The following is a 16,094-nucleotide window of genomic DNA, read 5'->3' on the forward strand; positions in this document are numbered from 1 at the left end:
TTGGAACTGGTCATGACCAAACAACTATGAATTGGTGCCACCTTATGTCAATATTCTTGTGGATTAGCTGAGTTGCAGAGTGCGTACTAGAGTACCATTTAGAAGACAATTGGTATGGTCTGGAAAAGTGTATGCCGAATTAATTTACTCATGTCTTCTGCAGGAGTTTGCAATATAAATAAATTGAAATGTTGCTTATTTAGCTGACCAATAACAGTCTTGGACTTTATAGTTTATACCTTTGAACTTTCAGGAGGTGAGTAAATGCTCAGACATGCTAGCATAAAAATTGGTATTTTTCTATTTATCCCAAGTAATCACGACCCATCACATTTGTTGCACCATTTTGTCAGTCTTTCATAGAGTGGTTCTGATTTTCTCTTATGCACAGCTATCAAATTTTTTTGGCCTATTTTTGTAAAGGCCAAACAAACACAGAGCATTGTTAGTCCGAATAACTATCGTAAACCTTTTAAATTGATGAAATAGTTAATTTAATCCAACATAATTTTTAATGATTAGCATTTTTATAAAGTATTGTCTAATTTTTTCTATAAATTATATTGGACATGAAATGGCAAAAAATCAGGAGATGAAAAACTAATTTTTCCATTTCATGTCCAATATAATTTATAGAAAAAATTAGACAATACTTTATAAAAATGCTAATCATTAAAAATTATTTTGGATTAAATTAACTATTTCATCAATTTAAAAGGGTTACAATAGTTATTCGGACTAACAATGCTGTGTTTGTTTGTCCTTTACAAAAATAGGCCAAAAAATTTTGATAGCTGTGCATAAGAGAAAATCAGAAGCATTCTATGAATAACTGACAAGATGATGCAACAAATGTGATGGGTCGTGATTACTTGGGATAAATAGAAAAATACCAATTTTTATGCTAGCATGTCTGAGCATTTACTCACCTCCTGAAAGTTCAAAGGTATAAAGTTAAACTATAAAGTCCAAGACTCTTATTGGTCAACTAAATAAGCAACATGTCTATTTATTTATATTGCAAACTCCTGCAGATCTGAATTTTCACTTCTGTTTTCCATGAAAAAAAATACTTCTTCAATATATTTATTATGATCACTAAAATATTCTAGAATAAACAAATATATATATATATATAAGAAAAGAACATAAAAAATATCAATAATGAGCAATTGCATGTGAAAACTTTAGCAAAGACCTAATACTGCAATGAGCAATAATTATCAAACTATTGCTAATATCAGTAACAGCACATCATATGAACATGCTCTTCTTCACTGTATTTCCTATACTCTTTTAAACTAACTAGTTCTGTTGATCCAAAACAAAAATGTCAACCATAACAATAGCTTCCTACATATCTCATAAAATTTTGTTAATGACATTTCTACACTAGAAAACAATAATCATTTTTGTGCTTACCTTGATTTCCTCAGCCATTCTTTCATTGCTGGTATTTAGAACACCACGTTTGATTGCAATTTTGGCAATTTCACTTTTTTCCCAGAGCTTCACAATAGCAGCAGCCAATCCTTGATGTTGCTTGTTTCTCCCTTTTCAGGAAAACGAATTACACGGTAAGAAATGCAATGCAGAAAATATAAGATCAGAATCTGGAGAAATACTTTTAAGCAACTCAAAAAAGGCTATAGCTACAAATTACAATGTACCTATGGCAAAATGAGGAGGTAATCTTCTTGCAAGCCTTCGCAACTTTGTCATTTCCACATTACTCAATGACCGTCTCTTGCCAAAAGGAAGAAGCCTGAAAGGTTCCTTGTAGCCAGGAATTACTTTTGGCAATAAGTCAGCATCTACAGGCAAAGGCTCAATTCCTGTCCAATCAGCAAACCGTGGACCCAGTTCATCCAGTATTTTGTTCATTTCACTTTCATAGTCTAGTTCACTTGGTTGTTGCTGGAGACCATTCTCCTCAGGCATTTCTGTGGCAATATGAGTACATGACATATCAGTCTTCAGCATATTATCTGGCATATCTCTTCCTGCTTCAGAAATCATGCCTCTTCCATCTTTACTTGTTCCCAGCTTGGTTTTTATAGTACCTTCAGCTGCAGATGGCACATATGCTTCATTCTGCAAAGCAACCCCTAAATTGTTTTCAGATTGACGCTTCACAGCTTTTAGAGATGGCGATTCATAGGTCATTCCTCTGTATAGAACGATGGAACCTCCAGATCTCCAAATAACCAGTCCTCTTGTTCGTCTCTGTCAGAAAACATTATAATTACTGAGAAGGATATAGAGCCACACAGGCAAATTTGCAAAGTTTTGCTTAAGAAAATGAAGAGTTGCCCCTATTGCAGGACAAGTGAATGTGCATCAAGAAATAAAATGTACTAAATTAAGTGAAAACATAGCAAAACTGTCACTTCAAATATTAACAATATTAAGTGCCAAAAGTTCAATCGCTTTTTGCACATAACAGAAAGTCTGCAACCTGTTTCCAAACCATTCCACCACGGATGAAGAATGTTAATATTATAAAACTTAATATACATCAAATAAAGGCATTGTAGACATAGATAGACTTTATTGTGAGGAAAGTCTATCCATGGCACATTACTCAGGGTTCTTTCCTTTTAAATCCAAATAGTTAGCATCAGACAGATCATAACCTAAATTCATTAATATAATTATTACCCTGTAATTAGGTGGAGAAAAATGGTCAAAAAATGGATGGACATATAGTAAAAATTGCATCTTAATTAATTTTTTGGTTTCTTGCAAGGATAGTGGTGTGTTTTTGAAATCTGTGGATGCCTCCAACAAGGTGAAGACTGCTAAAACTCTGGCTCTAATTTTAGAGAAAATTCTAGTGGAGGTGGTAGTTGATAATGTGGTAAAAATCGTAATAGATAATGCAACAACATATGTGGCAGCAGGTAAGATCCCTGAAGACATATATATAGTACACTTTTTTGGACTCCTTGGGTAGCGCCTGTCCTTGACCTTCTTTTGGAGGACACAGAAAACTTAATTGGGTGAGACCAATTGTAGAGGATGCAAGAAAGATCGCAAAATATATGTACAATCACCCTTGGGTTCTTTGCTTGATGAGATAACACACCCAAGGGAAGAAGTTGGTAAAAGCATGAATCACGTGGTTTGCAATGATTTTCTTAATGTTGCAAAGTATTCTTACATCTTTGTTCAAAGAAGTCTAGTGGATAAAGTGTTGCATCTGTAGTCTTTGACAACCAATTTACACAATGAGCTACAAAGATTGTGAAGCTAACTTGGAAACTTTGAAACTTGAATTTTTTTTCATATTCAAATCTTCAATAATTAATTTGTGATTTTAATGATTATCTTTGTTATGCTTTCAGTTGCAGGTGTTGGAACCTTGGTTAGAGTTCTCTGCTTGGTCAATGGGGATTAAACCCCAAATGGGATATCTCTATGAGGCCATAGATAGGGCCAAAGATGCTATCAAAACTTTCTACAAGGAGATAGCCTCAAATTTGACCCCATATAGGAAATTATTGATAGGAGGTGGAACAATCAGCTCTACCAACCCATTCATGTTGCAGGGTACTTCCTCAACTCTCATTTTTGCTTCTCATCATCCTACTTGAATCCCAATGGAGAGCTCATGGAGGGCCTCACTAAATGCATCCAAAGCATGATACCTAAGGCTGAGGTAAGAAACCTCGTTTATTCTGAGTTGGACACGTACAAGAATGCAAGAGGCAAGCTATTCTCCTCAAAAATGGCAAAGAGAAAAAGAAACACTCAAACCCCAGGTATAATATTTGGAATTTTGGAGTCTTATACATGCATGATAAGTAAAACATTATAATATGTTTCCACCTTGCTCTCTAACTCTTAAATATTTTATTTTGCTAACACTGTATGGCAAAATTGGAGTGGAAATGTCCCAAATTTGCAAAGACTTGCCCTCTGAATCTTATATCAGCCTTGTAGTCTATTGTAGTGTCTCCATTTTACTCAGCATTGGAGTTTCAAAGATTAGCCTGTTATTGTGATCCTCGTAGGCTAATTATTGTGGATAGAGGGTCTTTTGTGGCAGTGGCTTGGCTTGGGAGGGTCTTATCTTCTCCCCATTTTAGTAAGCTACAAGTTGGTCTTTGTTCGGCTCAGATCGGACTTCATTTAAGCTTAGTTTTGTGTACTTACTATTTGTGGTAAGTTAGTGTTGATCGAGATGGACCCTTCCTATTTTTGGAAAGTGCATTTGTTCACATGGAGAAATAATAGGTATGACTCCTATTTCAGATGGCATATTTAAATGATGAGTATTTTGGGAGTTATTATATTTTGGGTGGCCAAATTATTATTAATTATTAAATAGCTTATTATAAAGTTATAATTTAACTTATTTCACTTAAGTTGAGAGTTGAATTATTATTGGAAAGTGTCATTTATTAATTAGTTAAGCCAAATCAAGTGAGAATCTAAAGGAAGCTTCTAATTAATGTTGTGTGGTGAAGCTTCTTAAGTGAATTTACATTTTGGCAACCAAAGGAAATTTGGAGGTTATAAATACAAGCCCATTTGTTGAGAAAAGCATACTTGGATATTTATTTGCTTTTGTTGCCTTTGTGGCTTTTTCTGAGGTTCTGAATTTTGATGCCCTTGCTGAGGTATAAGGGTTTTTATGCTGAGAAGTGGTTTTTAATTCACAGTTGAGTGTCTTCTCTTACTATATTAACTGTGGCTGAGGGGGCAATTCTATCTTGGAGAGTTTGGTAATTTACATCTCTGATTTTTTATTTAAATGTGCAAATTCACATGGCAGATTTATATACTAGTCCTTGATATTTATTTGAGCAATGTATAGGCTAAAAGTTAACTGAATTTGTGAACAGTTGTTGCATTTTCCAATACCGTGTTTCAGAATATTAAATACCATATATTCAATGATAATTGGGTTGTCTAAGAAGTGTTTGTGGAAATTTCAAGTGTCTGAATAAGTGGTATTGCTAGAAGCATAACCAAATAGGGTTATTACAGTGGTATTAGAGTGATTTCTTGCCAACCTGCAAGAATTGGGCTTAATTATTATTTTGGTCGGTGCTTACTTCTAAGATTGTCAAATTAATTGTGATTAGTATAGTGACATGAATGGTGACAAGAGATTCATTCTAGGTAGATATTATACTCGTAGAAGACATACTTCTCTGCCTAGGGATGAAGAATCTGAGATACAGGGTATTGTAAAAGAATCAGATGATGCAATTGTTGGCATGAGTTACCAAGATTATCGTTTCAATGGTGATGTGATGATAGTGGGAGTAGGAGCATGCGATGATAGAATCATATCGGCATTGGCAGCTACTTCTGCGTTGATTGAGCCATCTATGGAGGAATTTAGCAATATGCATGCAGTTGTGTATACTGATGATGGGTGCACATGTTGATGATTACGAGTTTTCATCAACAGCAGATTTGGTTCAATTTTTTGTGTCCACATATTTTGATGTGGCTACACCTATTGTTGATACAGTAGGCATGAGTGCATACGGTTCACTTGTAGCTACATCTTTTTCAATGATTATTGGTGATGATCAAGATTTCTGTCCAATATATATTATGTGGGTGTATACAGGGAAGAAGAGGATGGAAAGATCTTCTATGGAGTTGCCTTCAAATGACATTCTGACTTCTACATCATTTGCACAAGTTTTGGGAGTGAGGCTGTAGAACATGAAGTTGCTCCTAATGATGCTCAGTTGTAGTTGGTTTAGTATCTATAGAGATGTCACGCACTTCTTCATTTGGGATCCAAGTGGAGGTTGGAGTTCACTATATTGCCGGATTTCTTGAGGACAAGCAATCTTGGGGAGGGAGGACTGTAGTGTCCCCATTTTTCTCAACATTGGAGTTTCAAGGATTAGCCTATTATTGTGATCCTCGTAGGCTAATTATTGTGGATAGAGGGTCTTCTGTGGTAGTGGCTTGGCTTGGGAGGGTCTTATCTTCTCCACATTTTAGTAAGCTACAGGTTGGTCTTCGTTTGGCTTAGATCAAACTTTGTTTGGGCTTAGTTTTGCGTACTTACTATTTGTGGTAAGTTGGTGTTGATCAATATGGACCCTTTCTATTTTTGGAAAGTGCATTTAGTCACATGGAGAAATAATAAGTATGACTCCTATTTCAGACGGCATATTCAAATGATGAGTATTTTGAGAGTTATTATATTTTGGGTGGCCAAATTATTATTAATTATTAAATGGCTTATTATAAAGTTATAATTTAACTTTATAATTTCACTTAAGTTGAGAGTTGAGTTATCATTGGAAAGTGTCATTTATTAATTAGTTAAGCCAAGTCAAGTTAGAGAATCTAAAGGAAGCTTCTAATTAATATCGCATAGTGAAGCTTCTTGAGTGAAGTTACATTTTGGCAACAAAAGCGAATTTGGAGATTATAAATGCAAGCCCATTTGTTGAGAAAAGTATGCTTGGATATTTATTTATTTTTGTTGCCTTTGTGGCCTTTTCTGAGGTTTTGAATTTTGATACCCTTGCTGAGGTATAAGGGTTTTTATGCTGAGAAGTGGTTTTTAATTCACAACTGAGTGTCTTCGCTTACTATATTGACTGTAGCTGAGAGGCCAATTCTATCTTCGAGAGGTTGGTAATTTACATCTATGATTTCTGATTTAAATAGGCAAATTCACATGGCAGATCTATATACTAGTTATTGATATTTATTTGAGCAATGTATAAGGCTAAAAGTTAACTGAATTTGTAAACAATTGTTGCATTTTCCAATACTGTGTTTCGGAATATTAAATACTATATATTCAGTGATAATTGGGTTGTGTGAGAAGTGTTTGTTGAAATGTCAAATGTCTGAATAAGTGGTATTGCTAGAAGCATAACCAAACAGGGTTATTACATCTACCCAGTTGTGAGTATAATTGGAGCTTGTTCAAGGTTACCCACACAAAGAAGAGGAACAAGTTAGTGCAAAAATGCCTCCATGACCTTGTCTCTATATAATTTGGCCTTCAATTGCACATAAGGAAGGTAGAGGAAACACCAACAAGTCCACTTGAATTAGATGACACAGATTGTTATAGTGATTGGACATCACAAGAGCGGCCTCCATTGTTTATAGAGGATGAGATACGATTTGGAAAGGCAGATTATGGAGGGTGGATTCACAATGGGATTGGATGAGATTGAGGAGGTTCGGGATGATGAAATGTCCCCTTGTAGGGAATGCCTATTTATGAAAACACAATATAGTGTCTTGACATTATTAAGGAGTTAGTTAAGTTATTCATAATATAAATCTTAAACACTATATTTGTTCTTATCTTAAGTCCCTTTCAACTAGTGTTGCCCCAAGTTTTGGGGATAGGGATGGAAAGGGACAGGGCGACGAGTTTCTAGGACAGCAATTTTTTTTGCCAACAATGAGGATGGCAAAGGGGACAGCTATATAAATTTACAAAATATATAAAACATATAGGGAAATTTGCATATATACATTATATTCATATTAAAACATGGATAAAGCATGTCATTTAAAAATCATCGAACCTTAACATACAACATTTCAATGGTCAAACTCAATGCTCAATATGCATTCATAATTTTGAATTATTGTCAATGTGTATGTAATATTAAAATACTAACACAAATAATTGAAGTACGCCCAAGAACATAATTCATAATCATTCTCAATAGCAACAAAGAACAATAATCACCTTCTGAATCGAAACATAGTACTATCATTTAATTTTGAATACACACATAAAACAATACCTCTAACTCATTGTAAGTGGATTGATACTAATACAAAAAGATCTTCTATATAGTTCTAATCATGATATAGGTCTAGTACAGTAAGATGGTACCTTGATGTAACCTCCAATATTCACCATATCTTTCACAAAGGGCCCAAATTAACCCCAAACTAACCCAACACTAATGTATTGCCACAAAATGACTTAAAAATGCATGTTTGTAATGCACGTTTTAGACTTTCGCAACACCTTGCAAACAGTTTTCTATATGATTTTGAGCGTGTAGTGTGTAGCATGACTGTAACAACATCCTTAATTTCAAGATTCTTAATGTGATGTTGTCAAATACTAATCAGGGGACCCCAAATAGCAAGAATTAACTGCCAAACAATACTGAGCATGCTAGGGATAACTTGGAAGGAGGACCCACTTTAAAGTTAAAAAAGAAAGAGTTTTATAAAAGAAAAATGTTTTTTGTAGGTTTTTACGTTGCCTATCTCATCAAGGACGCCCATCCCTCTCAACGAGCTCCAAGGTATCTCCAACTCTCCCCGAGACATACAAGCATCTCCAACCATCCTTAGGACATGCAGGCGTCCCAAGAAAAAAACTGAAGCCCCTAAGTTTCCAAGATGTTTCTTGTGAATTTTCATAAAAGGCAGACAAGGTGGAGACATCCCCTAGCCATCCCTAAAACCTTGAAATGTTTTTGGTACAAGGGCAAGGGATTTTTAGGCTGGCGACACTTCCCCCAGTAACAATGCTTTTAACTTCATGGAGGACTAGAGAATTGTTATCATAGAGCATTGATACCTACTTCGTAATTAGGCCCACAGGTTTCGTGAACTCCTGTCAATATGACGGCTTGGCTTGAGCATTTCATGAACTCTTGTCAATACAATGGCTTGGCCCGAGCATTTCATGAACTAGCAATACCACCCTTGGGAATCACCTAATTTGGTGAAGGAAATTACTCGCCCCTCTCTACATATACCAATCAATCCTAGATGTTGTGTGGTTTACACACCATGCAACCCCTCCCCTCCCCCCAATTGCAAATGGTCACCCCTTTTTTGTTGGTAGAGCCTAAGTACTCTTTAGGGTCCTTTTATAGCAACTACTTTCGGGTATTATCCTTAGGTCAAGGATGTTAAGGGGTCAAAGTGTCTTGAGCTAGGTCATGCTGTCATGATTTTGGTCAAGGAAGTTTTTGGGGGGACATAAAGGTCAAATCTCTAATGGCAATTTATCTAGTGTAGCATTTGTTTCTCAAAGCAAATTTGAATGGGCCTTTTGGGGGTTAGATTTGGGTTGTTTTGAAGGTCGAGAAGCCACGATTTGTTAAAAGTTAGTCTCAGTTTTGGCGGAGTAGACAAATCAAAAGCTTTCAAAACTTAGAAATCCACAAGTTTCTACCCATCGCCCAAGTAGGTCTATAAGCACAATACAGTGGCAATTCAAAGTTTGAGTGAAATATTGAGAGAGGGAAGCAATTTCAATAGTTTGTGGACTTCAAATTTTTCTTATGACTAAATTGCCCAAAACATGGTGGAATCCACCCCTTTTGGGCATTATCCTCACCTTTTCACAAAATCTTTGGGGGATATTGAGCAATTTGATGAAATTCGGCAAAACATGAGAAAAAAAAGTTGGAAAGGGATGAAATGTTGGTGGAAATGTTGAGTCTATTGAAATTGCCCAAGAAAAGGTTAAAACCACCACTTTTTGGGCAAATATTGCCCAAACTTTGTCAATTTCCACTCCCTCCTTTTACCCCAAGGTTTAGTGTCAAGAAAAATCATTAGACCTAGGAAATTTTAAGGAAGTAAATGAGGTTTGGAATATGGTTTGAAGGGGTTTCTTTGAGTGTTTGCAATCAAAGGCATTGCCCAAGGGGTGGAACATTTTTTGCTCAAAACTCCAACATTTCCACCTACTTGTTCAAACCAAAAGTATCCTCCTTTCATGGCTATGTTTCATTAAGAATCGAAGTGGGGAACTAGTACCAAGCTTGGAACTCTTGGCAATAAGGATGATCTTTTTTCTAATGCACTTCCCAAGAAACCGTGGAATCCACCCTTTCCGTGGAATCCACCCTTTCCTAGGCCTTTTTTGCCTAAGAATTCAACATGTCTACCTCCTCTGTCTAGACCAAAATCCGACACAAAAAGTGGTGAATTTTTTGTGTCTAAAAGGGAATATAAGTGCAAGTTTGTAGTTTCTTTTACATTTCCCAAAAAAGGGTGGAAAACACCCTTTCTTGAACACTAATGTCCAAACTCCTATGATTTCCACTCCCTTGTTGGAACCAGATTTCCTTGTTAGGAATGGGGGCATGCTATAATGTTGTTTGTAAATTGGATATTGGAGTTTGTTTTGATTGAATACATTGCCCAATTTCTTGCCCAAAAGTTGCTCATTTACACCCAACAGGAATCCAAACAGTTTTTTAAAACAAACTTAATCTAATCTAAAATGTCATGTAAGGGGGTCGGCCAGGTCAGCCCTCCTTGAGCAATGTGTCATTACACCCAAGCGCCTATAAATTAAGGCTTCTAATTCATTTGAGCATCTCTGCTTATAACAGCGACTTCTGCCCAGCATGAGCAGTGTGAAAACAAATGAAAATACTACAAGGGGGTGGGGTTGAAACAACATTTTAAAATTTTAGCCAAGTAAAAAACTCAAAAACGTTTAAGCAGATTGCAAAGTCTCAAGAGGACAGAAACACAAGGTTTTATCACTTGGAAAACCTTTTTGGATGAAAAACCACAATCTACTAATATCAAATGTGGGCTCCAATCGAGTACATCATTTGAGCTTCAACTCAAGTCAAGGCTGCAGCCTCACAATCAAAGAGCTCCAACTCAACAAATTAAATAGCGTGAACCACAAAATTAACAATTTAATAATATTGTAAACATGGGAGAGCATAAAGTCAGGACAATTTATATTCTCTATAATGACTTCCTCCAAGAACGCATTCACCAAAAAGACTCCAGCAAAATATGTTAAGCAACTTCAAAATCTTTAAGAGCCAACGCCCAGGACTTTGAGACTCACTTTCAAAACACCATTTGAACCTTTTACAGCTAATGAATCTCAGTCTTTCTCACATGAACAATGCTCACTCTCCTCACAAACAGAGGATATTCTTCAACAGTTATCAAACTTCGAATATATCAACAGTTTTCACCACCTAATGAAGTTCACTTGTAACCTCAGTATAATTGATTCCTTTGCAATTTATTACTGCATTTTATATCTGATCTGCAAACTGACGATGTCTGCAATGTAATGACGATTCCTCTACACTTTATAAATAATCTGCAAATTGACAATTCCTTTGCACTTTATAATTGATCTGCAAACTGACAATGCCTGACCAAACTGAAAACATGCTCACCTAGACTGTCCACGGTGAATATTTCACATCTGTGCCATGCTGGCACAAGTCCGTGTCCATAAACCATTAGCATCACCTAGGATATTATCTTCTAATATAAACAGACAAAATCTAGACTTGTGTTACATCAGCAACATAACCATAATGACAACAAAAACATTAATGAAAAATACTCTCCCCCCATTTTTTGTTGATGGCAATCCCTTACTATTCCCCCTGAGGACTACTCCCCCTGTGACATTAATGATCACAACACAAGGCTGAAACATTGGGGTAAAAGATAAAGTATTTAAACACTCCCCCTTGAAGCAAGCCACTCTGTGAGGTAAACGTACACCAAGTTTGCTACTGAAATATTCAAAGCATTCTCAAGGTAATGGTTTAGTAAATATATCAGCCACCTGTTCTTTAGTACACACATAATCCAGCTTGACAACATGATTAGCAACCTGCTCTTTTAAAGAATGAAACCAGATTGGAATGTATTTAGTACATGAGTGCATAGCTTTGAGGCTGTTCAGCATACACTTCTTCATTTAAATCACCATTCAAGAATGTCAATTTAAAATCCATTTGAAAAACTTTGAAACCCTTAAATGAAGCAAAAGCAAGGAAACTTCTAATTGTTAGAGTAATTAGATATTTCCTAATTAACTCTAGTTACTTAAGCTAAACTTTAGGCATCTAATAGCTGATTCTTTTATAATTATTTTGATGCAACCTAGGTTTAGACCTTTTTAGGGTTTCGATCTCCTTTATAAGGACGATCTCTCATTGTAAAATTCAATTGAGATTCATTCAATTTTGATAATAGCAATCTATCTTTTTGCTCATCAAGAAGGTCTCATCTATGGATCTGGCAATTCCTACCTCCATAGTTTTTTACCTCTATCTTTCTATGACAAGTGTTTGCATGCAGGTGATTCTTGGGAGCTGCGGGGTTGATCTTTCATCAACTTCAACATGGTAGTAGAGCTCCAGATCTTTATGCTCCTATTCTATTCGTGAGAGATTTGGCATCAATTTTCAAATCTGAGCTTTCAGCAATTTTTTTTATTGGATCTAGGGGATCATTGATTTCTGAGGCTCTTTAAGCAAAAACGGACATCACCGTTGAGCTCAGAGCACTTGAAAACCCCCATTTCCATATAAAATACACTCAGTTTCGACATTGTTGAAATCTGAGGCAAAAACAAATTTTGCACCCAAGTCGTTTTTAACCTGGGCACTCAAATTGAGGCGATGTTTTTTTATTTTATTTATCAAAAATGCAAAGTTTTTAATGCGCATTTGATATGGCAAAGAAAGCGCATGAAAATTTTATGAAGGCATTTTTTGGAAGGGTTGTGTACATTTTTTTTTTTGTCAATGATGATGTTGACATGTCTACAGTTTTGGGGATTGGCCCTTTTTGGGGGGGGGGGGGGGGGGGCAGGCAGGCGACACCGATGGGAGCTTTCTCGGTTTGTGAGATAGTCTTCTCCTACCCACCTTGCTCATGCCTGACATTGAAAACAAATGGTGAGACATACTTTTCTCATTGTTTTGGGCCCCATGCAACCCAACGATTTTTGGGATTTCGGGTGGAGGAAGCGTAGTAAATGTTTTTTTTTTTGGAGTCTCGTCAGTGTATTGATCTCTGCGAGGTCACTTTGTCATCAACACCCAATTAATGCATTTGGCATTCAAATTCATTTTGTTTGGTGGGTTCTTTAGCCACACGGTGGGTTCTCATGCATTAACTACAGCTTTATTGGCAGCTTTTGACCCTTTCTTAAGATATTTCTTTTCGGTGTTCAAACTGCATAATTAGTGCTTTGATGGCTTTTTTGTATGTGTCTTTGGGTGTGATCGACGATTGCCGCATTCTTTTTGGCAGTCTATGAGTCCGCATGCTTAGGCTACATTAATTGGACTCATCAAGTTACACAGAGGATGCACTATGACTGGTGATTAACCCACCTTGTGCATTCACTGTTGGGCCTTTGTTTTTGAAAGGAATGTGATTTATGCCTGTCTGGATTTGGTCGCTGCTCCCGAGGTCCCAGTTGTATTTGGTTTGTTCTCTAACTCAAAATTTTCTCTGCCTTTCATTACTTCTAGTGCATGCTTGGTGAAGGCATTGTATCTTGAGGAGTTCCTATCCAAGTCTCCACCCCCCCCCCACATGGCCCTCTTTGAAACTTTCTTGGGTGGTTCAAAGTTACTGGCAACAGAATTGCTTGGAGCAATGGTTACTCGATTTGGAGAACATCTGGTTGCCATGATTAGCAGCAATGTGTTGTGCGCGGCAAAGAGGACAGCCTTTTCCCCCCTTGGCGAGCAAGTAATGCCACAATCTTCACACCATCACCACAAGTTTTAGCCATTATGGGCAGCATTTTTTAATGCTTTTCTTGTCATTATTTGACATTTGTGGGTGATTGTAATGTGCATGAATTGTGGCCCCCACACCTAGTTGGAACTAGCGCTTATTTTGGTGGAGTGATCAATGCGCATTTTTATTATTATTATGGCGTTGCTGGAGGCTAAGGTTGTGGTGAGTTCTTGTGGGCTCCATGCATTCTGCATCTCCCTATGATAGGGATCTCCGAAGTTAGCATGTGCCTTAGAGCGCTTACTCCTCTACATAAGAGTTGACAACCAATTTTTTTGGGTTTGGACATATTTTTAGGAATTTGTAAGCTTTTGTTCATGGACGCATTTCTTGTAAAGCTATTTTTGGGTGGATCGCTTGTTAAATTCCCCTTTCTTGCCCACGCAATCTCCAAGCTTTGACTCTGATTTTGTATCCACCTTTTAAGGTAATTCTAACATGTTTTGATTAGGCACATGATTTGTGTTTTGAAACTTTTTTCCCCACATGCTTCATATTGGCCACTGGTTTTTAATCTGACACAGGCCCTTTGATCTGACTCTTGTTTCTGGCGATTGGACATTTTCTCCAGCAAGGGTCTTTTTCTGGCATTTTTTGCCTCAACGGTCATTTTCCTATCAAATTTGGGCTCGTCAATTGCTGACATCAGCACCAAATCAGCATTGCAGCAGCATTTCTATCACCTCCTTGAGCTATGTTCGGACCTACCTTCACTTTTTTTCTCATATCTCGAGCATACGGACTCCATTTTCCACAAACGAAATATCACCCAAAAGCTAACTCCAAGGCCGTTACAATGGTACAATTAGTTTTCAATTTTGATGTTTTTTATGGCTTTTTCTGCTGTCAAAGTCCGGAGTTCCTTTTTGAACTCCGGAAGACATATCTTGAGCATCTGATCTCCGATTTGGGAATTCTTTATATCGTTGGAAAGGTCTTTCTAACCACTTTCCAGTGATGTTGGTTGTTTTCCCAAATTCTACTTCAAGCACATTCTATTTAGTCTTCTGCATTTTTGCATTCTAGTGGATAACTTGGTTGTTTCAAGTCCGAGGATTGATTTCGGCTTCAAATCATTCGTCATGACTAGTATTATCTATTCTATTTGTCTTATGTCTCTTCTGATTTCTTTAGACATCTTTGTATGCATTCTTGCAAACGCACTAAGATAAAGTGTCATATTGCATCTCTATTTTCATTTCAGTTGTTTGCCTTGTTTTTCCTTTTGATTCGAGCAGTGTCATCTGAGGACACTCATGCAGATTATTATTGTGTGCCCTATTGTACATGCACTACTCATGATTAAAGTGTCATGGGGGGCGATGGAGTCTAAAAATTGGTCTCCAACTTTTGACATTTTTCCATCCTTTACCCCATTTATGTTATGTCTATTAATCACTTACATTTGTATATTTTTAGGCTTCTAAAAATATCACAAACATATGATTTTGGGCAAACAAGAACATGTTGATAACAGGTTCAATGTGTTGATTCAAATTACACCTTCTTACAACAGTAACTTGGAATGTCTACAAAGAAATCAAAAGATGTGCATAAGCATGGTTAACAACAAGACAGTCCCACAACTCTTTTAGAAAGTGGTAAATTGGGAAACAAATCTCAGCTACCAACGGATATTCAGAAAAAGACAACTAATAACTTCAATAATGCAGAGTCAAGTCTGAATACAGAGTGGTATAGTTTTGAGAAGTTGGGGAGTTTTTTGCAAACTTGCTATGTTAAACATTAATAGACAATGAATATGAAAGGAGATAAAATTAAGGGCAATTATTGTTCAATAGCTATACTACAGTGAGAAAAACTGTGTCAAGATACCATCCAAGCAACATGAATCCTGAAGCAAATCCAGTCAACAACAGAACTCAGAACTGCGAGCCAATGTTGTTAAGCAGTTGTTTAGTATATCTCTGAATTCATTACTTTCATTGAAACTCATGTGAAGATTTAAAAAGAGCTCTCCACTGAACAGAGTTGTCTGCCATTGATGGAAGTGAATATGTTTGATTGTGAAGGACTCAGAGGACACTGGCTGCCAATTTTGAGAAGTAAAACACGTATATTTTGACAGTTTCCCTATGCAAAAACAATTCAAGGGGTTGGAAATTGCAGACATGTATTATCACCAAATTCACAAATGCCAAACACATGAACCCATGCTATTTGATTCTACACAGCAATACCTACAACCAAATCCCATAGATAGCAACGTTGATGGCAAGATTTGATGCAGCGATATCTTTGGTAAAGGATTCATGAAATTCAAAAGCATGGCATCCAAAACAATAGTGCTTCAAATACCCAAATGCCTCTTGCGATATTATTCCAAAGAGCACTAAAGCATTCAGTCAAATTGAAATAGTGTGAGTCATTGAATCGGTATTTGAAATGCGGAGCGCACAATGATATTGTCTCATAGTTTAGCGATTGGAGTTGGAGTTGCAGACTATTCAGAATGTTTGAGGATATATCATGATTGTCGAGAACTTGAAGCCAAAATAGACAAAGAAATGCCACGATGGAGTCAGATTTCTATTGACAGGTCAACAAAG

At 36.6% G+C, this 16,094-nt stretch overlaps 1 protein-coding gene across 2 annotated transcripts in view; it reads right to left on the reverse strand.

The window, feature by feature from the left end:
• Positions 1-16,094, reverse strand: part of LOC149576670 (CRM-domain containing factor CFM3, chloroplastic/mitochondrial-like) — a 52,446-nt gene that overhangs the window by 4,695 nt on the left and 31,657 nt on the right. For both annotated transcript variants that reach the window (XM_089818889.1, XM_089818898.1), the window contains exons 2-3: positions 1,671-2,226; positions 1,423-1,553 (exon numbers count right to left, since the gene is read on the reverse strand). In XM_089818889.1, the coding sequence (XP_089675015.1) occupies positions 1,423-1,553; positions 1,671-2,226 (687 nt within the window). The remainder of the gene's footprint in view (positions 1-1,422; positions 1,554-1,670; positions 2,227-16,094) is intronic.

This window comes from Cupressus sempervirens, chromosome 1, assembly GCF_028749045.1.
Source record: "Cupressus sempervirens isolate cs-2001-9-10 chromosome 1, ASM2874904v1, whole genome shotgun sequence".
NCBI classification, from domain to species: Eukaryota; Viridiplantae; Streptophyta; class Pinopsida; order Cupressales; family Cupressaceae; genus Cupressus; species Cupressus sempervirens.